Source organism: Nelumbo lutea, chromosome 3 (assembly GCF_056320005.1).
Source record: "Nelumbo lutea isolate HS-2025 chromosome 3, American lotus-T2T, whole genome shotgun sequence".
Taxonomy (NCBI): Eukaryota; Viridiplantae; Streptophyta; class Magnoliopsida; order Proteales; family Nelumbonaceae; genus Nelumbo; species Nelumbo lutea.
The window spans coordinates 5,100,612-5,124,333 of NC_142686.1; the positions used below are offsets into that span (position 1 = coordinate 5,100,612).

A 23,722-nucleotide genomic window follows, 5' to 3' on the forward strand; every position below is an offset into this window, starting at 1 on the left:
AGACTGACAGCACCACATTCTAAAGAGAAGACACCGATACAACACCAAGAAACTTGAAGCCAAGCCTGAACCAGTGACCTTAACAAAGATGCAAGATTACAAGGCATCAAGAATGCAATAAAAGGAACAGCAGTGTTATCAAAGCGTTAACTAGTCAGTCAACTAACTGGTCAGTTGAAGGCCAGACTGACTGCATAATTAACTGGTTGGTTGATACTCATGACACAAAACTATCTTAGCCACCAAATTTGTAACATATAGTTAGATAGCAAACCTTTCAGAAATAAATTAAGTGATATTGGAACATCTCATTTTTGATAGACCAGACACTTCCCTCATTAAAAGACAAAGAAACTCCTGTTTTTTAATAATAGAAATCAATACATATGGTAAATGTGTCCTTTAAAATGTGTACCCCTTGAATAATGATTAAGGGCATGTGCCCTATCAAAAAGGGATGTACCTAAATCATTTCTCATAAACTAGATGTGTTCGCTTCTACTATTTTATTGCTAAAGAAAATCCATCAGGTCAACTCCATCCATGATTTCATTGTCTGCAGAAAGCTCCATATAGTTGACAAGAGCTGACTTATTGCATGAAGTCATTGGTGAAAAATGCTCAACCAACTCAGCAACTAGAGTTGCTCAGATGAGTTTCATTAGGACAATCTCCTTGAAATATTTTGACCTTCCCAGAACTTTCATTACTTACAAACTTACTAGTTGCAAGTAGGTCTTTTAATTTTAATTTTTATAAACATAATTGATATTCAAGACTAAATCAAATATTCAACTCAATTTGATTGGATTTTTTATTCATATCTGCAAGTTTTATTAACAATCAAGACTTCAGATTATTGAACATTGATAATTATTACCATCCCGAGCTCTTTCTACTTGTGATGGAGGACAGTGATAGAATGGGATTTGGTATCTCACATGAAATGAGATGGTGGATATATCCCTGCAATCCATTCTACGGAAGTAATCAAAAGCATTCTTCCAGGTATACAACAGTGAAAGATAAATAAGCCATGATGGGGTTATCTTGATGGCTTATATACAATTAAACATTTCACATAAAAACTCACCTGACGAAAACTATCAGAACAGCGTCGATGGGTCTTAAAATCATATATTGGAACTTGGACAGACTGTCCGGCTTTGAGCTTGCAAATACACTCAAGAAGCTGTTCAGTGTCGAAAGCATCTATTGAAAAAAAAATGTTTAAGATATAAATTCTATATGGTCTGCTCAAACCAAAACTTGGTAGAAACATGATTTAACAATGGCAATACAATACCTTATAAGCCTATTTTCATTCACAAATTAACGCTCAAAGTCCAAAATGACTACAAATACATAAAAATAGTTACCGGGATGATCAAAATTGTACTCATGAACACGTGCTGATTCTTCAGGAGTCAAACCACGGTAGAAGGAATCCTACACAATAGCGAAAACATATTTAATCTTTATAACAGAGACAACACAAGTTGATGCATACCAGCATTACATAAAGCTTGAACTTTAATATCAACACAGTCAGCTTATCAAGATGTAGAATAATGACACATTATAAACTTTCTCTTCTCTATATGGAAAGTTCACTTAATAAGGGTTATGGAGGCATCTTTTCTATTTTTAATAGCTCTTTTCCTAGACTACACACAGTGGCACCTCTTTTTTCTTTTTTTTTTTATTATTAACCCATATAGTGGCATCTCTTACCAATTTCTCAGTCATTTGCAGATGCTTAGAGATATTAGAAAAATAAAAATTATTGAACCATAAGACTTGACAATGCAAATTATATAGAAATAAAAGGATGCAGTTGAGCAATATATGCTAGTACAAGTGAAAGCATTTTATTGAATGGATTGGAAATGACAAGTGATGTCATCTTTGTGCGTTTTCAATGCTAGGTAGCTCCAAATTTCTTTAAACAATTTTTAGATGCTTGCTTCCCATTTTTAAGTTTTCACTATATATATTAAAAAAAAAAATCTCAAGGCTTTTGTCTTGGTATTCCTCAAGGCATTATCCGAACTGCCTCAGTTTCGCCTTTAGCCATTTAAAGGAGTCTGGTTTTGATGAGCAAAAAAACTAGAAAAGATGGGATTAGGAATGAAATCATCTGTAGGAACCTAAGAGTAGCCTCGATAGGTGATAAAATGAGAAAAAGTAGACTAAGATGGCTTGGTCATGTGCACAGAAGACCATCAACAGCACCAGTTAGAACAAGCGATTTGTTACAAGTTGAAGGGGCTAAAAGGGCTAGGGGTAGACCAAAAAGGACATGGGTAGAATAGAAGTAGTAAAAAATGATTTAAGCACTAATAATTTAATAGTGGATCAGTGGATGTGGCTTTAAATAGAATCGATTGGTGAAACATGATTCATGTAGCCAATCCCATACAGTTGGGATAAGGCATGGATGATGACGATCATCATCATTTCACTAGTCTTTGCTCTAAATGCAAAAAATTGGAAGGGCATGTGCTGCACTTGTATTGTCATTGTGGTGACTGATTTTACATGACCCTTCTTCTTCAATTTATCTAGACAACCACAATTCAGTCCAAGTCAACCACATGAGATATTCCTTTTGTTGATGCAATTTTAGGTGTTCACCCAGACTTTGAAGATTTGAGATTGTTCAGATTTTTGTTCAATTTTAGATCTTGTGAATGTTGATTTTGTCATTTTGAGTAGTTTTGAAGTATTTTCTTTTATTTTTGGTTGCTTTGTGATGAAACCTCTTCACCTTGCTATTTACATTCTTCTTTCTATTTAATAAATTTTCTTTTATTATCAGAAGAATATGCCAACATTGTTCTGTTATCTTCCTCTTTGGTCTTTCCTTCAGTGTTGAATTTTTTTTATCTTGATTAGTTAATCATCCTTGAGTAACTGTTGATCAACTTGCTCATTGTTTTGCCCACCTTCATTGTTGTGTCTTTGAAGCATCTGTTATCAAAACCACTTATCTGGTGATCTATATCTGGCCATAGTTGACTGGCTTTTGTTTTTCATCATCAGTTCTGTTTCTTGCACAAATCTATTGACCTCCCTCAACTTTGGCTCTTTATGGTTAGTCAATCATGTTGATCATTTTTCAACCTCATCCAGTTGGGCACTCATGATTTACCAGTTTTATCTTGAACACAGCATCTGACCATTTATTATTGGCTTTTATCTTTGGACCTTTGCTTTGTTCTTTTTACCTGTTATGAGCTTGTGATCTCAGTGCTGGCTTTCTTTTTAGTCAACTCAGATTCTTGTTTTAGTGTTTCCATTTTGCCCTCTCCAACAATGTAGCCTATTTATTATGTTACTGGGGTTTAACATTGCAGTTTCATCAGCAGTCACGAATGTTGATCAACTCGGATTTTATTGATCAAGTTCAAAAACATCAGCAGTTTCAATCAATAGATTTTGTTGAACAAGTGGCACTTCTGCCCCTATTAATATATGTCATTTATAAGGTGGCAATTCCAATCCAACAATGCTGAAAATAACCAGCAGTGTCCTGCCTATTTCAAAATAGGTAATATGGTGCATCTTCAAAATTTTAAAATCAAGTTCAATAAGCTTGCTTGACAGTACACATAACTTGGTAGAGGAAAAAAGAATTTAGGGGGTTCAAGTTGGGGAGGAAAAAAAAACTGCGGAGCAAGTCTTTGCAAGATAATTCAGTGTTTGTCCAAGTAATTTATCGTCTGGAGCTTATTTGACAGTGCAAACTGTGCAGTGTTTAAATGGATCAAGCCTAAGCAAAGATAATTCAGTGAAGGTCCAAAAGGAATCCATCTTAATCTACACTGTTTCAAATAACATAATGCATTGACGATGCAAAACCTATACAATATTGCTAATAAAAAGCAATAACAGAAATAAATGAAAAAGGATTTCTTGCAATAACCAAGTTAAGCGAAGAAAGAATACTACTGATACTAACCTGATTGACAAGTACGACCCTATGATCATGAAGCTGTTGAATGATCCTGTCACATACCGTCGTCTTACCCGACGCCGTACCTCCCGAAACTCCTACACAATTCCCAAAAAAGAAAAGAAATCGAGAAATTAGCATCGAAGTGCCATATAATCATATACTTCAAATAAATTTTAAATAAAAAACAAACGAAAACGACCAAATTCCTAAAACACAAACCAGTAACGGGGACAACAGTAATAGAAAGTTCATATAAAATAGCAAAAAGCGAGAAAGAAAACGATAAGCAGGGGGAAGAAAAGTGGACGGTGTTATAATAACGTAGATAAGATTTAGCTACAATTAAATGGCAGATGCTAAAGAGAAAAAAAAAATGTCTTGGTCTTGGAATTGAATTACCGATGACGAAGGGCTGTTTCGGAGAGTTATTCTCAGCCAGAGTTGCAGAGGAAGAAGTAGAACGAGGAGAAGAAGGAGAAGAGAGAAGACCATCCAATCGCAGACCGGAGAAGTGAGCGCCAGATGCTGCCTCCATCACGTAATCCATCGTCGTCGCCCCCTCCGGCATGGCTAGTCCCTCTATTTAGCTTCGCTTTACCAATCGTATAGTAACCTTCCCCCCCCCCCCCCCCCCCCTCTCTCTCTCCCACAGAGAGAAACTCAGAAACAGAGATCGAAAGCTCTTTACCGAAAACCCTACAACCAATCAACAGGTATCTTAAAAACGGTAACCAATCAGATGACATACATCAAAATTTAGGAAGAGCTTTGATTGGCCAAGATTCTTTCCAATATCATACCTTTTCGGCATCATAGGTTTATTATGGCTCAAACCCTCTAAGGGTTGCTAAAAATAAAAAGGCTCGTGGCTTTAAGCCGTCTTGTCGCGTCTCGCGATGCTCATGAGACGTAAATCGTGATCGGTACTAATCAGGCCCAGATCCTGTTCCTATCATCCTATGTATCCCACTATCCCCTGATCCAATTTTGCCTTCTTCCACCCAAAAAAAGACCCATCTAAGTCTTATGCCTCCTTTTAAATAAATGCTAATAAACCACTTTAGATAATGGAAGTGAATATTCGAAACTCCTTTTATTCTGTGGCTCTTGTCATCTATGAGAGAAACATAGAACAAATGCTTTTCTATCAAAGTTCTTTCCTTTTTTTTGTGATCGGCTTTCAGCCCATACCCTTCTAACATCCTTTTAATATTTCCCCTTTATTTAATGGGGAGATACAGTAAAGACTGTTCGAAGCCAAACTCTTTTTTTTGTAGTTAGAATTTATTAAAGCTCTTTCGTATGGTAACTTTTCGGCATTATAGACTTACGTTGTCTAGCATCTTTATCCGTAATAAACAAAGGGTTCAACTATAATACCTGAAAGATATGATATCGAAATAAACATGTAACCAATCAATCTCTATTTATGATAATCAATCAACTTGACCCAACATTTTGGTTGGGTTTGAATTAACCTCGCCCAAATTCACATCTATTGAGCATCACTAGTGGTGGTGACAAAGAATTTTTTCTTAAAAAAAACGTCGAGCATTTGGGCGAGGTTAATTCAAACCCAACCAAAATGTTGGGTCAAGTTGAAATTAGGGTTGAAAAGTATGAATTCAACATAATTCCCAGTTAAGCACTATGCAACAAAGCTCTCCCCCAAAGATGCAACCTGCCCACTCTGTGGTGTTGAGGGAAGAGGATATCCCTCACATGCTTTGGAATAGACCTATTCATGGGCCAACCTCCCCCAAAGATGCAACCTTTTCGTTCGGAGGGCCTGATGAACAGAGACATAACAGAGGTGATAAAATCTTGGTTTGATAATGGTGGTCGTCTCTTTGGGGACAAATTAAAAGAAACGGCCTTTTTTGCTATCCTATGTTGGGAAATTTGGAAGGCGAGAAACCGGATGTGTTTTACTGATCAGCCTCCGGATCCGCTGGCAACTACCAAGCGGGCTATCGCCCTGCTTGAGGAATGAGGAGTACTTCCGTTCCTCCTTGAACGAGGTCCCGGATGAGTGCCCCGTTTTACCTTTGGAGGCTGGCGTTATTACAGAATGGGATTTTCTTATTTTTTGTCACGCGAGCCTAGATACCCATTTAACAGAAGTCGGCATTGCTTGTGTTCTCTTCAACGCGGATGGTTCCTTCTTAGCCGCTAAAGGTGATCTCCTCCCGGTATCATCTATTACTGAAGCTGAGCTTCAAGCTATCAAGCTTGGGATTCGAGAAGTTGTTCAACTCAACGTTAAGAAGGCAATTGTTCTCTCTGACTCAACGTCGGCGATTAACCTTCTCGGCACAGATCAACATCCACTGTCACCCGCTACAGTCTATTATTACACATATTCGTAGTCCTCTGGGCCAAAGGGCTGATGTCCTCTTCCATCATGTGAAGAGAGACCGTAACGTTGTAGCCCATTCCCTCGAGGCAACAAAGCGACCTTCTACACCTTGATGTCTTCGCACCGCTGGCTTATTGTACATAGGCTTAGCCTTGTCTACGCTTAACGGGTTTACGTTAAAGGACATCACCGTCATTTTTTCTAATAAGATTATTGGGAAACCTCATGTCATCTTTAGGCAAAACATCAAAATCTTAACGTATTTTTTGAGGAGAGGTGGTTGACCTCTTCGGGTGCCTGACCTTGGCACTCTTAGACCAACATCCCTTATAGGGCGGCCCTGATTAATGGTTAGCATGGCTACCAGAGTTCCTCATGGACGCACATGCTCATGGGGACAGTGCATGGACTGGCATTGCGCCTATGCTCACTGAAGGGAGGCTTGGCATGCGGGTCTAGCTTAAGCATGTCCCTACACCTTGCCAGCCCCTTGCTTAAGCTGAATGAACTACCTCGTTGCCCATAGTGCATGGGTGTGTTCTGGCCCAGCGGTTGCCTATCATCATTGGCACAATAGGTTCCTAGCATCATCGGCATACAGGAGCCCCTCTCATTGGCGTCAGGTCGCTTCTCATCTGGTCGTCCCCCTTTAGCATGTAAGCAACGCCTCCCATGGAACGGAAAGAGCCAACAGAGAGCCCTGGCCATGCGAACCGATGTAATGATCCAGTGCTACTTACCTTGGTGGAGCCATCTCATCAGGCAACTCCTAGCCCCAAACACACATAAGGCTTGTCCTGGCCTGCCTTGGCCTGGATGCCACACGGGTTTCTTCCATTGTAAAACTACCCCTATGACAGTTAGTATCAGAGTAGAATGCACACAGAGCCAGTTGAAGCGATAATCTCGACAAGCAACACATTGTGGGGTGCGGTCCCTAAGCACTTCCACTCGGGTACAAGCAAGCAAACATTCACATCAAGCCTAGCAAGAGGCCATTCATTCGTGTCCCCATTCCAATGACCTGGAAGCAGTGCTCATGTGGGGGCAGACGCATGAGCTATTTTATGGAAGGCATATTGTGGTGGTTTGAGTGGGGGAGTGTCATGCTTCCTCACGAACATCAATTGTTGTTCATTTTGGTGAGATGTGGGTGGTGTGCCTACATCTTGGTTTCATGACGAATGGGCCATTGTTTTGTACCTTGTCTGAAGCACTACTAAGACGGGGAAAGCAGTTTGAAATTGGTTGGTATCGACGGTTGGTCAAGGAATATTACTGAAGGACATGTGGGTACACTTGCCGTTGGAGCATGGTGGCCCAACACTGGCATTGAATTGAAGGACATGCTCAGCTCACATAGGTGGAACACTTGTAGCAGCAACAACACATTACATAGGCAAGTGCATGTTCAGCAACATCATGGATAAAAGTTGCCACACTCGAACACATTACAGTCAAATCTCCTTGAGGCAGCAGCACATTGGGCCCCCCTTGAAGTGAAGAGGTAACCCGAGTCAACATGGTGAAGTGTAGTTTCGAGGGCCAAGAGATCATAAGCCATGGCTAGGTTTGAGTAACTCGAACACGGCGAGGTGAAGTCTGCAGGGCAACATGGTAAAATGGTACCTAGGACACATCGCCAATAGCAGGAGTAGACCTATCACATTGTGTTCAATAGCACCACCAAAAAGCTACCATGAAAACGGTCAATCCTTGAGGTAAAGATGATACATGGGGCGGACCTCCATGAACCATACACATCCAATTTCTTCGAGGGCCCTTCTCATATACTTTCCAACGGCATAGCCATTGCACAGTTTGAGTAACCTCAACACATAGGGTGAAGTCTAGGCAGGCTGGCATGGTGAAATGGTTCTATCCCCATAAATGGACACCAACATAGGCGAGACCCGGGTTAACCAAGTGAGCCCAGAATTGGAGCACGTGGATGGCGCGGGACATAGATGCCCATTCACAGAAGGAGCCATTGTCAAGGATGACAATGGATTGAGTGGACTATGGGAGAGTCTGTCACGGCCTGACACAGGCTTAGCCTTGCCTACGCTTGGCGGGTTTACGTTAAGGGACATCACCGTCATTTTTGCTAGTAAGATTATTGGAAAATCTCATGTCATCTTTAGGCAGACCACCAAAAGCTTAACGTACTCTTTGAGGGGTGGTTGACCTCCTTGGGTGCTTGACCTTGGCACTCTTAGACCAACATCCCTTGCAGGGTGGCCCTAGTTAATGGCTAACATGGCTATCAAGGTTCCTCATGGGCGCATGGATCGGCACTGCGCCTCCGCTCACTGAAGGGAGGATTGGCATGCGGGTCTGGCTTAAGCACGTCCCTATACCTCGCAAACCCCTTGCCTAAGCTGAATGAACCACATCGTTGCCCATAGCGCACAAGTGTGTTCCGGCCCAACAGTTGCCTATCATCATTGGCACAACAAGTGCCTAGCATTATCGGCATACAGGAGCCCCTCTCATTGGCGCCAAGTCGCCTCTCATTTGGTTGTCCCCTTTTAGCATGTAAGTGGTGCCTCTTATAAACTAGAAAGTGCCAACAAAAAGCCCCGGCCATGTGTAATGAAGTAATGATCCACTACTATTGACCTTGGTGGAGCCATCTCGTCGAGCAACTCCTAGCCCTGAATACACATAAGGTTTGCCCTAGCCTGCCTTGGCTTGGACGCTGCATGGGTTTCTTCCGCTGTAAGACTACCATCGTGACATTACAACATTCTTAGCTCTATCTTTTCAAGCTCTTTTTCACTTTAATTGTGCTCTTTTGTGCCTTTTCTACAGAAATGTACTACATACAATGGGATTAATAAGTCCCCAAAAGTCAGTAGAACGAATAAGAAGAAGAGAAAGAGAAAGAGATGAGATGCTAAAATCTAGAGAAGAAGAAGAAAAGAAAAGTCAAATCATTGTGAAACAGAGGGTACGCGACAAGTTGGTAGCTACTAGACCCGTTTATGGGTCGGGCCGGGCTGGGTCGGGCCCGACCATGATAAAAGCCCAAGCCCGAAGCCTGACCTAATAATAAGATTGGGATTTTTCCCTATTCAAATGAACATTATTTATTTTAATTCAAATCGTTTTTTCCCTATTCAAATGAGCAATGGGCCTACAAGATGGTTTTTTCCCTTTCTTTTACGTTTTAAAGCACAGGTTTACATTCTTAAATAAAAAAATCAATTCAAATGGATATAATCCATTTTAATTTCATTATTTTTTTCTTACAATCAAGTGAATCAACAACTTTCTTTAAGGTTGTTTAATATATTCCTGTTGTTTGGTTGTTTCTATACAACCAAGGCAAACCTGAAATAAAACATATGATAATCCATTTTAACTCCTACAAAGAATCCGTTTTAATTCCATGTTTTTCTTACAATCAAGTGAATTAACAACATTTTTTAAGGTTGTTTAATATATTCCCTGTTGTTTGGTTGTTTCTATACAACCAAGGCAAACCTGAAATAAAACATATGAGACAAGGAAAACTTGAGACAAGGAAAATAAAACACGAGACCAAATCATATAGATTCATATTCCTACAAATAGCATGACACACTAAAACTAAATTCATATAACTTCAAGTTCATGTTCCTCCAAAGTCATAAAAAAATATGAATAAGATAAACAAAATCCATAAAACATGTTCTCCATCCATTCTTGAATTCACCAACAAGATGGAATATTCCAACTCTCAAGTTCCAAGCCATTCTAAAAAATAAAATAAAAGACCACTTCATTGCCCATATAACCATATCAAACAAAACATGTTTTATCCATCTCCATTCATTATTGAATTCACCAACAAGATTGAACATTCCAACTTCTAAGTTCTAAGCCATCCTACAAAAGAAAATAAGAGATAAATTCAGTACCCATGCCACATATGTAATTTGTTATCATGTCAAATGACAAATAAATAATGGAAACATATGTTATTATAATACCTAAAGTATATCATCAAGTTCATCATTTCCATTATCATCATCACTACTATTTGATCATTCATCATCTTCTAACAAGCTTGATCCTGAAGAAGCTCCTAACAAGCTTGATTCCCCTGCATACATTTGGAAAATCTATTAGAAAAAAATCAACGAATCATATATTTTAATAAACAATAAAAATAAAAAAATTACCTAATACAAGGCCTTGTGCACGAAGCCAATCTTCAAGACAAACCAAAGCTTGAACTATCTTTGATTTAAGTGAACTTCTCCAATGATTGATCTTCTTCTTTTCAATGTTAAATGCAGATTCGGATGCAACTGTAGAAATAGGAATAGACAAAATATCTCGAGCCATTGATGCCAATTTAAGATACCTAAGTGAACTCTTACTCCAATACTCTAAGACATCAACATCTGCCTTAATATCAAGGTTTTGTTCCTCAAAGTAAAGGTCTAACTGAGTTTTTTCACTTTGAATCTTTTTTTTTTTAATTCAAAATTTGCTCATAATCCTCAAACCCATCACCATCATCATTTCTCTCACTCATGTCAAATTGACTAGAAGATCCAACAAAGGAGGTGGAGGAAAAATTTTCTTTGTATTCATCAAACAAATCATTGAGAGTTTTAATTATAGCATTAACATGCTCATTGGCTTCATTCCCATAAAGTTTATCAAAACAATACTCCACTAACATAAGCTTGCAACGAGGATCCAACACAGTAGCACAAGGCAAAATCATACTATATTCAGCCCAATATTTATCGAATTTCTCCTTCATTTTTCTAACCATGTCAGCCATAAAATTATGAGATTCATTACTCACTAACATTAAATGTCTATGAATCATCCACACTCCCTTGAAGTAAATGTTTGAAATAGGGTACTTAGTGGCAAAAAACATGCAAGTAACATCATAAAAAAACATTTTAAGAATTTGTGAAGTTTATCAACTTTTCCCCATTTTTCTTCTGAAAACATAAACATTTTAAAAATATTATCCCTTTGCCCCCAATGTTATAAGACTTGTTTATAATAAATGGCATGTTCAAGCATCAAATAAGTTGAATTCCATCTCACACACATATCTAACATCAATCTTCTAGTTGTGTTTAAGTGAAAACTATTTTAGCAAGTTCATAAAATCTATGCTTCCGGACAATTGGTTTCTTTATATTTTTCACACCATCACGGATCTTAGAAACAACATTATCAACAATGTTTAAACTAGCTTACACAATAAGATTCAAAATATGGTTACAACAATGAACTTTGAAAAAATCACCACCACACACCAAAGATTTATGTATTGAATATCTCAATTTTAAAGAGTTAGTCATCACATCATTGTAACTAGCATTATCTAATGTGATGGTAAAAATTTTCTGATCAATATTTCATTCTCTTAAGCACATGGCCACCTCATCTGCTAAAGATAGTCCATCAAAAGGAGGTGCCAAAGCTTTAAAGTGAATAATTCTTTTTTGTATCTTCCAATTGTTGTCAATCCAATGAGTAGTTATACACATGAATTCATCATCAGTGTGCTCAGATCTCCAATTATCATAAGTTAAACAAATCTGACCAAGTGTATTAGACAAATCACTTTTCACACCCTCTCTCTCTTTCACATAACTAGACATGATATCTCTTTTAGCAGTATGCCTAATCACTTTTTTAAATTCAGGATTTATAAATTAAATAAAAAATATAAAACTAGGTTCTTCAACAGTAGTAAAAGGGTGTTTTCCACATACAAGAAAAATTGATAATGCCCTAAGAAACTCTTGTTGATCAAACTTGTAGTTTTTAAAAGAAGTACTCCCATCAGTGTTTGATTGAGTAGTTACTTTATATTGTCTAATAACCTGAATTGTACATCTAGGGCAACGTTCTAAATGACACTTCAAGTGAGTAGTTCCCTTACTTGACTTACCTTGTAAGATTTTCTTGTAGTGCTTACATCGTGCCTTCTCCGAATTAATCTTTTCCATTTCTTCCCACACCTTAAATGTCAATCTTTTCTTAGTAGAAGTCTGGTCAAACTCTTGATAGTCATCATCAATTATATTTACTCCTACAACTACACTTTCACTTGCCATTGACATGATAATAATTATTAAATATGAAATAACTTGCATAATGAATTCTAATTTTATCAATAAGACAAGCATATATTAAATAAAAAACTAAAATAAAAATAAAGTCAATTTTATCTACTAAGAAATAGATGGGACCAAGTCAACAACATATCTGAATTCAATATAAATCATAATTTATTTACATTAAAAAAAGAATATAAATTCTGAATTTGCAAAAAAATTAAAAAGGAAAACCAATTGCAGATTATTCAATATAAATTCTGAATTCAATAATCAATATAAATCAGAATTTATTTACATTAAAAAAGAATATAAATTCAATATAAATTCTGAATTTGCAAAAAAAAAAAAAAGGAAAACCAATTGCAGATTATTCAATATAAATTCTGAATTCAATATAAATCAGACTTTATTTACATTAAAAAAGAATGTAAATTCAATATAAATTCTGAATTTGTAAAAAAAAATAAAAAGGAAAACCAATTGCAGATTATTCAATATAAATTCTGAATTTAATAATCAATATAAATTAGAATTTATTTACATTAAAAAAAGAATATAAATTTTGAATTTGCAAAAACAAAAAAAAAAAAGAAAAACCAATTGCAGATTATTCAATATAAATTCTGAATTCAATATAAATCAGAATTTATTTACATTGAAAAAAGAATATAAACTCAGTATAAATTCTGAATTTGCAAAAAAAAAAAAAAAGGAAAACCAATTGCAGATTTGCAACATTACCAAAGCCAAATACAATGCTTTTTCTTTAGGAATTAGGATAATCAAATCTAACACTTCCAGCACTTTTGAAAGACAAACTAAGCCAATAAATATGTGCAATGAATCCCTAATGCATCAGGTTGTTTTTATCATTCTCTAACAAATCTCTAATAGCATTAAGACAAACAATAGCATTCAGATTTAGGACAAACAATTGCATTCGGCTATGCAAACAGTAAACACTAAACATTAAATAATAATTTGTAATACAAACTTATCGCCGATGACTATGTTCGCCGGAGCTGAGTTTGCGGTGACTGTGAGCTGCGATTTTAATAGTCAAAAGTGTGTCAGTTCATGTCTGAAAAAGAGGGAGAGAGAGAGCTCATTGTCGCTGTTGGTGCCTATATTTCCTGCCTTGTCGGTGTTTGAGATTTGAAAGAGAAGTGAGAAGAAAAACGAGAGAGAGAGAGAGAGAGAGAGAGAGAGAGAGAGAGAGAGAGAGAGAGAGAGAGAGAGAGAGAGAGAGGACTCACCGCTAGAGTTGTTGCACCGGTGAATGTTCGCTGCCTCACCGGTTATATGGCTACCTGAAAGTGTGAGGATTGAGGAGGATGTGAAGACTGAAGAGAAGAGAGGTTCGGCTAAGGGGAAAGAGGTGAAAGAGAAGAGAGGTTCGACTTAGGGTTTTTTAAGTTTAGTCTATAGGTCGGGCCCAACTGGGCTATTTTGGCAAATCTCGAGTATGGCTCGAATTTATTGCAGGTCGGGCTTTTTGGCCCGGGGTTAAACCCACAGGCTCATTTGCGTGTTCAAGCCCGTCCGGGGGCCGGGCCGGGCTGACCCATTGGGCCACTCGGCCCATGAACTGGTCTAGTAGCTAGATGTGACTACACTGATGGCAGGTGGGTACGCAACAAGTTGATAGCCGTTGAAATCAATACCAACAAGCAACAAGTGCCCTGACGCTGTTGTCGTCCGGAGGGTGATCACAGTAGAAGTCGGGTAATTGGGCGATCTTCTCTAGCCTTCTCGCTGGTTTCTTGTATTTGCCGATAAGGGAGTGAACGAGCAAACACCCCATTTGCTGGAAATGGTGGTTGGCCGGGGGTGGAGGAGGAGGTGGGGTGAGGCGGCTGCAGTGGTGAACGAACAGTTAGATTAAAGATTTATTTTTGGTCATTTAGGTTTTAAAAGAGAATGAGAAGATAAGGAAAATAGAGAATGTTTAATAAAGTATTTTAATAATTTAACGCCTTCTATTATTTGACTTAGCGGTAAACGGGTTAGGGGGTGTTTATTGCAATTTAAAAGTTCAGGGAGGTATTTGTTGCAAAAAATAGTACAGGAGGGTTTTTGTAATTTACTCTTTTACCCTACGAAGTGCTTGTCACGTCTGCCAAAAAAGAGAAAAAAAAAAGAAAAAAAACCTTTTCGCAATGCAGCAAGTAGGGTACTCTCTGTCTCTGGACAGGTCATCCGTGAAATCTTCCACTTTGACATCGCCTGTAGCCAATTTTTGTGTATTTCACAAGTAACATTGGCCCCTGAAGTATTACTGTATTAGAGATTAAACTTGTCTAGAAAACAGATGCATTCTGACCAACTGACAGGGTTTTTGGACTCCAATTGCTCCGTCAATAGGGGACAGTGAGAGAAACTAATAAGATCATTTTGGGCCCCATGCCAATTTGGCACATCGAAGATTCTTTGTCAATTCATTTTGGACTGGCCTTGATCCAATCATCTAATTACCATAGTGTCCCAAAAATCAGACCCAGAATGGACCTATCAGAACAAGGCGCTGCTGTCCTATATGGCTAATTGGCTGTACCCTATATAATAGGGTCAGATTGGTTTGGGTCTTTCGGGTCTACCCAACTATTGACAGGTCAAACCAAATAGTTTAGAGACGTACGGCTCGATCCAATTAAGGATGTCATGTTGATAAAAAATTGTCCAAATTTGCTCGCTCATATGTGTGATTCGGATTGATTGGACTGGGTTTAAGCTAAATCCAAGCCCAAATCTAAGAATTAGGCCTAAGGTCTAAGCCAAATTCAAACTGTTTAATTCATTCTCAGTCCACACTAAAATTTGATGCACTTGAATTTGGGCCCAAGCTGAGCTCAGTTTGAGCAGCTACTTAATTGCCAATTGCCATTCATAATGATGCGTTCTTTTTCAGGCAAGGAAAATGAAGTTGCAGGAAACCTAAATGCGGAACCCAATGTCTTCTATCAAACCTAATGCCTAATGTAGTTGGGTTTTCAAGCTTGGACTCTGATAAGGGCTGAAAGATCCGGATTCCGACTTCTAGAGGTCGACCAAAGCAAGTTACGTGTTGGTTCAGCAAGGTTTGGGCAAGTTTTAGGCTTCTTGATTCTCTCATCCCTACACGATCTCAGCCATGCTAGAATTGTCAATTTGGCATCAGCGAGGTTAGGTTTTCTGCCACGCCAGGGATTTCACCCCATTACCAATTGACATCAAACAGTGCTGGGATTTAAGAAAGACATTGCCAAAACACCCCGATGGCTCAACTTTCTTGTTAATATAAATAGGGTGTCTCGACTTTTAACCAATAAAACACAAAACTGGGAAGCTTGTATCCCATTACTTTCAACCCAGTTGCCCGACTGTGCTCGTCTGCTCGAGATGCAACAACAGGAAGCTAGTATCCCATTACTTCCAGTAATATGAAGCTTCCAATTTATTGTATACCTTCATGTGCATATTTTACTCAGAGATGGCAAAATCTTCATAGAATTGAAATGGACAAAAGAAACATAGTCATACACACATACCATTTACATATATATATATATATAGTTGCCTGTGATACACTTTTTTTCGCAGCACAAGGGCTTTTGATGTCTATTTACAGTGTAAGTACCTATCAACTTGATGATAACTTAGCAAAAAACGTAACTGAGACGCCCCTCCTTTCTCTGTTTTAAATATGCCATTGGATCTGAAGATCTACCAAGGACTTGGAGAGAATGCCAATAAACTGACACCCACTTCATGTAGCCTTATGAAATTTGCCAAAAGGAAGCATGGACACTGAAATTCGTAAATTTGGAGATCCCAGACCCACGCTGCTTCCATTAACGCTGAAATAAAAGTGAACTCTTCCACTTAGGATGGCGAATCAGTTTTTATTACCCTCCACCACTTCGGCCAGGACTAAGCTTTTTCTTCTTGTCATTAAAGCTAAGATTCTGGACTAAACTTGGAAGGCAACACTGTGCAGCTCTGGATAATTTCTCCTTCTCATGCTTGGGGTCTCTATTAGGAGTTCTCTCACTACTGCAGACAGAGTTTGCTCCAGACATATATGGGGTTCCATTGGTAGATTTTGGAGGCAGAACAAGGTTTGTTGAGTTGGGTTCTGGCTTTCCATTTGCCATAATCTGGTCTCCTGCAATATTTTGGTTGTTTAAAACATCATTGTTATCAAAGCTCTCTCTGAAGAGCTCAGCTAATTTCTTTTTCTTATCGGTTGGAGAGGGTTCAGGTTTAGAATCAACAGCCCCATCCACAAAAAGAAATTTATTTAGTCGAGGGGTTCCTATGAAGCTGCTCTGATGTATTGGAGTACTGCCACGAGAGGGGGTAAAATCTGCATAGAAGATAGAGCTACTATAATACAACTTGATAAACCCCACAGAAATTTAATAGAATAGTAAACACAAAATAATTTGTTCATATTGTTAGAAAGTTTTTGCATCCTGCAGAGAACAGCCCCACATTTCCGGTCAATCAATAGGCGATAAGCCATAACCATTGAATGATTTCAACTGTCCAACACATGAATTTTCTCATTGGACAGTTAAAATTATCAGATTGGTGTCATCTGCTGGAAGGGTAGCCTTCCAACTGGATGACCTGAAACAGTTCTAGGGAGACCACTTATATAGCATGCAATGTAAGACACTAAAGCAGTATCCTGCCAATAGTGCAAATAATATACCAAAATTACTTCCAAGACAAAAAAAAGAGGATTTAGATCATGCCAGCTGATGTGATCTTACCACCATTGACACTGAAGAAATCATCTTCACAATCTGATTCTAACCAGGGCTGGGAATCAAAAAATGTTTCCTCTTTACTACCTGCAAACAAGAGAAAAATTGATGTACTTTGAATGGAAGAATCACACGAATGTCCAAAAGTAAGGGCATGTCCGTTTCCTCTCAACTCTAATCTCTTAAGAGGAATCTTATAACTTTAAGAGGAAAATGACTGCTTGTTTCCTCTTATCTCTTATCTCTTAAAGTGGAATCTTTTACAACTTTTTGTTTCCTAACCATACCCCCAAGACACAAACAAAAGTTCTCATATATGGGGCTAAAATGGATATTAGACAATTTTCAGAATTCAGAATTCATAACAACATTCTCTGCATTCAGGGTTAAGAAACGAACAGGCCCTAAGTTGGAAGAAACATCAATACGCAAACACACAACGACAAAACTATTTGAGACATGAAGATGTGTCTGGCAAGAAAATAACTTGGGAAATGAGACCAGAAGATGCAGAAATAAATATTCTGGGATTGCTTCAATTAGAATTTTCTTGCAAGATAACTAAGAATTTAGACATGAGACTCTTTGCATATGATTTTGAGAAATTTGAATCAATACCCATTTTGGTAGACTTTGCCATTACTAAGAAAGGTGATTACAGGTAGGCATAAGTTGCATGCTATATAGCTATTCAGGACTCAGGAATCTGTATTAGGGAGATATTCTATATCAAATTTTAGTGTCGAATAATCACATTTGTTTTGTATCATCAAGAAAGTTCAGCAAATGTTCCAGAAATTGTGGATCATTTCCCCCAATTCTCCTAGTACAAAACTACAACTTATAATAGCAGCCAAAACAGATACTACAGGTCTACTCTGTTCCACATATGAGAAAGACACCCAATACACATTCTGCAACATTTCCTGGGGAGTTATGCGGGAGTCCTGAAGGCATTCCTGGTGGACTTGATGTCTTAACTTATTGGTTATTTCCAATGTGTTTATGACAATTTGTCTTAATTCATTCAGATGAATTTCGAACTTTCTACTATCTATCATTTTAGTGCTGGCTCTACTGGGGAGTTATGGGGAAGTCCTGAAGGCATTCCTGGTGGACTTGATGTCTTAACTTCTTGTTTATTTCCACTGTGTTTATGGCAATTTGTCTTAGTTCGTTCAGATGAACTTCAAACCTTCTACATTCTACTATCTATCATTTTAGTGCTGGCTCTCCCATTTCCCCATGAGAAACAATTAGAAATTCATTTTCTGCCTTCCAAGTATGGTCCCTTGATCTTCTAGCTGTAAAATGATTGTTGGGTGTTAATACATGCACTGCGTTGAGTAATTTTGGCCCCAAGATTGAATATGCACCAGCCATCCAGTGGACTTATCAGGGTAGGGGGAATGCTGATTCCAGGAGGAGATCAGAACAAAATTTGCAGTGAAAAATCAATATTCATTTCTGAAGCTTGATTGAGCCAAATCAATGAAAATACAAATGCCTAAGAAAGAAAGTTGGTCTTCCAGGTCGCTTGGCCTAGTTGGTGATATTCACTTGCTTTATTTGATTTTTATTTTTTAAAGGAACAGCAGATGGGTAGAAGTGTAGACCATACTTTTTTGGGGTAGAATAAAACAATTTCTTTAATTGGGAATTTAATCCATATTAATAAACTTTTGAACATCAAACTAACATGGAGGAAAAAATGTAACTAACCTAATTCCAAATTGCATATCTGGAGTGAAGAAGAAAAAACTAGCGGGAAATCGTAAGACATATTCTTCAGATTTATAAATTAAACTGCATACTCTAAGTGGTGCTTCTACATAAGAGGATACACGATCCACACAAGTTAGATTTGGAAAGCAGGTAATCTCATGATCTTGCACACAAAATCCACAAGGATGAAGGAATCTAAACAATTAATGTGTTTGTACTTATAACGCAGTAAATGTGAAATCACTGTATTTATTGCTGAACAATGCGATGTTTTGTCCAGCAAAAGTTGAAAAACGAATAGTTTTCGCTAGCACTGATTATGAAGGAAACCTGCATACTCTTGCGAATCAAAAGATTCAGCCCATTAGAGTTATTCATTATAGTACAGGTCTAGTAGTTTTTTTTTTTTTTTTTTGATAAGCTAGAGTTCTAGTAGAATTTAATAACGATATTAATAAGTACGAAACAATAGAAGGAAACTAATTATGATTTATGAGGGTAAAAGGAAAATAAATCCCTTTTTCTTTATCATTAAAAAGGAAGCCCATTTCTCAAATTATCGAGATAGAAATAACCAAGAGTCATGGAAGAGATGTTCAAGAGTTTTCAAGAACTGTTAACTGAAAAAAAAAAAGAAAAGAAAAGAAAAGAGACAATCCAAAAACTGTTAAAAGAACAACATAATAACCAATTCGCACTGGTCATCAGACATGGCAAACATAGAGCAAGATCAAAGGAATTGCATTGAAACACCTAATTTTTTTTGGAACTTATCCAACTAATTCACTCTTTTAGGCTGTAAGAGAAAAAAAGTTGAGGGTAGGTTCTTAGAAATTTCATATTTGTTAAGAACCCTTCCTCAACTTTCTGTTTCTCTCTTATTTCATATCAAACCAAACATAGCTTTAGTTAAAAAAAAAAAAAGCAAATTCAACGAGTAAAATTAACATCATACCAAAGTCCCGAAAAGTAGTTACAGTGGGTGGCTGAGATGACAACCGAGACTTGAAACCCAATTCAGTTGTCGGGTGTTCACCGTTTACGGGGTTTTCCTCAATGGCCGACGGAATCACCATCTTGCCGGTTTTGGAACCAATGGATAAACGGAATTTCAAGGCTGAATCCGGGTTCTTATGGACAGAAACACAAGAACCCATGTCTTCTATTCTAAAAAGAAGACCTTTTTTTGTCACAGAGCTTGAAAAAAAATATCTGTATCAATGTGAACATGGACCGGAGGAAGGGGAGAGAGAGAGAGCGAGTGGTAGTAAAGTAGAAGCAGAAGAAGAACAAGAGGAGGGTATCTTTGGCTTTATGCAAAATGAGTCGATGATTCTTTGTAAGAAAATCTGAAGTGGGAGATTGGACTTGAAAGCGAAGTTATGGTATTTACAGGAGAGGGTCCATGAAAAATAAAAGAAAAAAGAAAAAAAATACACTTCTTTTTTTGACCGACGAACAGAACAGGAAAAGCTGCCTTTGGGGGTTGGCTGGCTCTGCGCCTCTGCGTGCATTTTCATGTGCCGTGATTTTTTGTCAGAGCTGTTGTGCCTTGGCGTTTTTACTGGCGCTCTAAAACACCTCGGTCTCCCTTTACCTCAGAGCCCAGAAAGGTTGTCATAATATTGGAATATTATATATCCCTCATTTCCTAAATAATTAATAACGATTTATATATCTAAAATAATAATAATAACGAGTGGTCAAGGTGCGTTTGGTTGCAATGCAAATGTAAATACATTATATATTTACTCATTTTTTTTGTTTATGAATGTAAACATGGTTTATATTTTAAATCGTTTTTGCATTCATCTTGTATGTTTGAAATTGGTGCAAAAGTATGGGTTCATCATTAAATGCTCCAATTATCTTAATACTCTAATATATTAATTTTGGTAAAAAAGTTAATTATCAAGAGAAAACAAAATTGTATCCAAAAGATAGGTACATTAATACTCTCTTATCAGAGTACAAAAGTGTCAGAATATACATTTTTGCTCTTATAATCATTACTTTTTTATATTTCAAACAAAAGCTCACAAATGCGAACCGGGGTACATAAATACCCAATTTGGCATTTGTATGGCAAACACAATGAGCCTTAAGTTGAAAAATGATTGGTCATTTCTTTTAAAAACTGTTTTTACCAAAAAAAATGCTAAAACCTCCCCTCAAGTTTCTAATATAATTGTAATTAGACCTCTCTCTTAAAATCTATCTAACAATAGTCATGAAAATGTCCAAAACAATCACGCAGTTTATTTTTAATCAAAATGTTTATTTTTTTATTTTTTCTTCATATTAATTTGCCCTAAATCCCTTCAATCTTTTTTTTTTCAAAATTGATTTATTTTGCAATTTTGGCTTTCAAATTAATTGTTTAAAGATAAAATTACAACTTTAAACTCTTTTATTTTTTATTATTCATAAAGTTTGTATTATTTTTTAGGGTCCGACTATGATATGGAAAACCATATCATATGTAAAACCTGTACTGCTGTCACGTATACAACAGTTACCAGGTTTATTTAAGTAATCGGTAATTGGCTTTTTATATGTTAATTAAAATTTAAAAGAGTTTTAACTTATTCATTAATCGATTCTTATCTTCTTCCCAGTTCCCTCTTATGGTCGAACTTCTCATCTTGAAATCATAAATCCATAATGCCTTCAATCAACATCCAAGAGGTTTTTCGTCTCCCTCACTCTCTATCACAAGTATATTCTTCTTCTTCTTCTTCTGATCGAACTTCTTCTCCCTCACAAGAGGCTATTTGTCTCCCTCACTCTTCTGGTTGAACTTCTTCAATCAAACATCCAATAGTTGTTCCCTTTCCCTTCTCAATCAATTGAAATGGTCCATATGTCTATTAAATTACAAATTACTGAATTGTGGAAATGTGAAGATGGCTGCTAATACAGGAAAGAATCCCTAGAATACAGAAATGAAGAACAACAACCCTGTCTACAAGCCTTCTTGGTTGTTATTGACTGAACAACGTTGAAAGAGTAGCATCTAGAGTAGAATAGGACTAGGAAGATACTTTTAATATATACTTCATTGATATTGCAACCTTTTGGGAGATGAAGCATTAGAATGCCAATAGAGGAGTCCTATTATTATCGCAGTGGATACAACTTGGGTGACTCGTAAACAACTTAAATATTCATGGCGCCTCTCTTTCAGACCTCTCATGAAAAAGAATTGAATACTATTGCCATCAAGATGCTCCCCAATCTCTCAAATGTGACCTTCCCTGTATCTCTGACTCACTATCAACCATTATAGGTTTTAGAAGCTTCTGCTTCTCTATGTTTAAAATCCTTGTTTCATAAGCACCTACAAGATATTGCAGAGAAGGCATAATGCAGATATATTTGAAGGAATTCCATGAAAAAGTAAAAGAATCAAATAAACAGACATAAGATTAGTCTTATGATCAATTTATAACCTCTTGGACATCCACAGGGGATGGCCTTCCATCTTGTTTTTTAGGAAATTGGCTTCCAAGTAACATTTTACCCTCCAAAACAGATGGGATTGATTTGTCATTTATGTTCCCATTTGCAAGATCAATTAAGAACTCCGCTGGGTTCATAGCTATCAGAGGAGAGCAACCAATTGAAGATAGATATAGCATAGCTTCAGGGGCTTTTCTGAAGTACAATGAATTGCCTCTACTCAAGAGAATTAACTTGTTGAACTTGTTGAATAGTCTGCTTGATGGCTAAATGAATTGTACTCACTACTGTTTTTCTAGCCTACAAAACCCCACACTGAAATTCAAGGAAGGGTGTTCTCTAAATTAAAGAAAAGAAGAAATGTTGTGGTTTATTGCCTTTGCAATATTGTGTATCATTTGAACTATTCTGCTAAGAGCTGTAGTTGAGTCTAAACCAGAGGTTGGTTCGTCTAGGAAAAGAAGTGATGGGTTGAGCAGGATTTCATTGCCGATGCTTTGACCATGGTGCTTGAATTATCATCTCCAAGGATGAAAGGATTAGCTTTCAATTACTACATTAACAAAGGAACTCTAGGTAAGTAAGCACTCTACTTTAAGGATTAGCTCTCATTACGTCTTATACCAAAAGATAGAACAATGTACATAGCCTTTTGAGAAAATGGGGGTTTGCCCACTCAGCTGCTCCAACACCTTCGCGGCTCTGGTGAGATGATCTCCACCTTCACCTAGGAGATGTGGAGGACTAATTTTTGAACTTTGATCTCCCACGTTGGGTTCGAGAGCTTCTTCTCTGAAGCCATTGCTCTCCGTAGATGAGGTTATAGAGGCAACCGAGTAGGTTGATCGTTTACAGAGGGAAGTAGGGGGAGGGTGACATTTAACGGCGAACGTTAACGTCTTTCTTATCTTTAAATGATTTTCTGTTATCAAATGTGATTTTAAATGTTGTTTTTGAAACCGGTTACCTTCGATAACCCACATTCATTGAAATAGAAAGCCGATTGTTAATTGGTCCATCTCATCCGATATGATATGGAAAAAACCTCCCCTTTTTAGTGGATTATCTCGGAACAAGGGTAAATATTTATTCCATTCCGCTGGTAATAATGGAACAATTCTGTTCGTAGGAACAAAGAGAAGCAGATCTATTCTATACCCGATAAGTACCAATACGCAATGGGGGGTTAGTTCCATTTTCTATGAGCGAATGTATAGATACTTGTTCATCATTCGAACGACCCTTTCATAAGAATTTTCCTTTATTCATTCTGTCTCCCTCTATGAACTTTCCAATCTATGGATAAAATACTATAAATAGCAATATTATGAAGACAATAAACCCATTGTTACGTTTCCACATCAAAGTGAAGTATAGT

General features: G+C 37.3%; 2 protein-coding genes and 1 pseudogene across 3 annotated transcripts in view; all 3 read right to left on the bottom strand.

The window, feature by feature from the left end:
- Positions 1 to 4,657, bottom strand: part of LOC148862520 (uridine/cytidine kinase UKL1, chloroplastic) — a 39,351-nt gene extending 34,694 nt beyond the window's left edge. Inside the window, exons 1-4 of the mRNA XM_088975949.1 lie at positions 4,361 to 4,657; positions 3,965 to 4,056; positions 1,380 to 1,449; positions 1,094 to 1,212 (exon numbers count right to left, since the gene is read on the bottom strand). Coding sequence (XP_088832075.1) covers positions 1,094 to 1,212; positions 1,380 to 1,449; positions 3,965 to 4,056; positions 4,361 to 4,529 — 450 coding nt within the window. The 5' untranslated portion in view covers positions 4,530 to 4,657. The remainder of the gene's footprint in view (positions 1 to 1,093; positions 1,213 to 1,379; positions 1,450 to 3,964; positions 4,057 to 4,360) is intronic.
- An 11,219-nt stretch (positions 4,658 to 15,876) lies between these two features.
- On the bottom strand, positions 15,877 to 20,489 carry LOC148862521 (uncharacterized protein At3g27210-like). Of its 2 annotated transcripts, XM_088975950.1 has the most exons (3): positions 19,838 to 20,489; positions 17,164 to 17,244; positions 15,877 to 16,751 (listed from the first exon to the last, which is right to left on the bottom strand). In XM_088975950.1, exons 1-3 carry the CDS (start codon positions 20,037 to 20,039, stop codon positions 16,291 to 16,293), a joined length of 744 nt encoding a protein of 247 aa, XP_088832076.1. In that variant the 5' UTR covers positions 20,040 to 20,489; the 3' UTR covers positions 15,877 to 16,290. The 2 variants fall into 2 exon arrangements, with proteins under 2 accessions (XP_088832076.1, XP_088832077.1); XM_088975951.1 differs by lacking the exon at positions 17,164 to 17,244 and having other exon boundaries at positions 19,838 to 20,474.
- A 1,268-nt stretch (positions 20,490 to 21,757) lies between these two features.
- On the bottom strand, positions 21,758 to 23,327 carry LOC148862522 (ABC transporter G family member 22-like; annotated as a pseudogene).
- Positions 23,328 to 23,722: the final 395 nt, after the last annotated feature.

What these genes read in the sequence shown, in the direction of transcription:
- LOC148862521 (XM_088975950.1), bottom strand. Translation starts at nt 20,039, where the DNA reads ATGGGTTCTTGTGTTTCTGTCCATAAGAACCCGGATTCAGCCTTGAAA. An exon ending in AACTACTTTTCGGGACTTTG is followed by an intron (nt 17,245 to 19,837) that starts GTATGATGTTAA and finishes TCTTGTTTGCAG; the next exon opens with GTAGTAAAGAGGAAACATTT. An exon ending in TTTCTTCAGTGTCAATGGTG is followed by an intron (nt 16,752 to 17,163) that starts GTAAGATCACAT and finishes TCTTCTATGCAG; the next exon opens with ATTTTACCCCCTCTCGTGGC.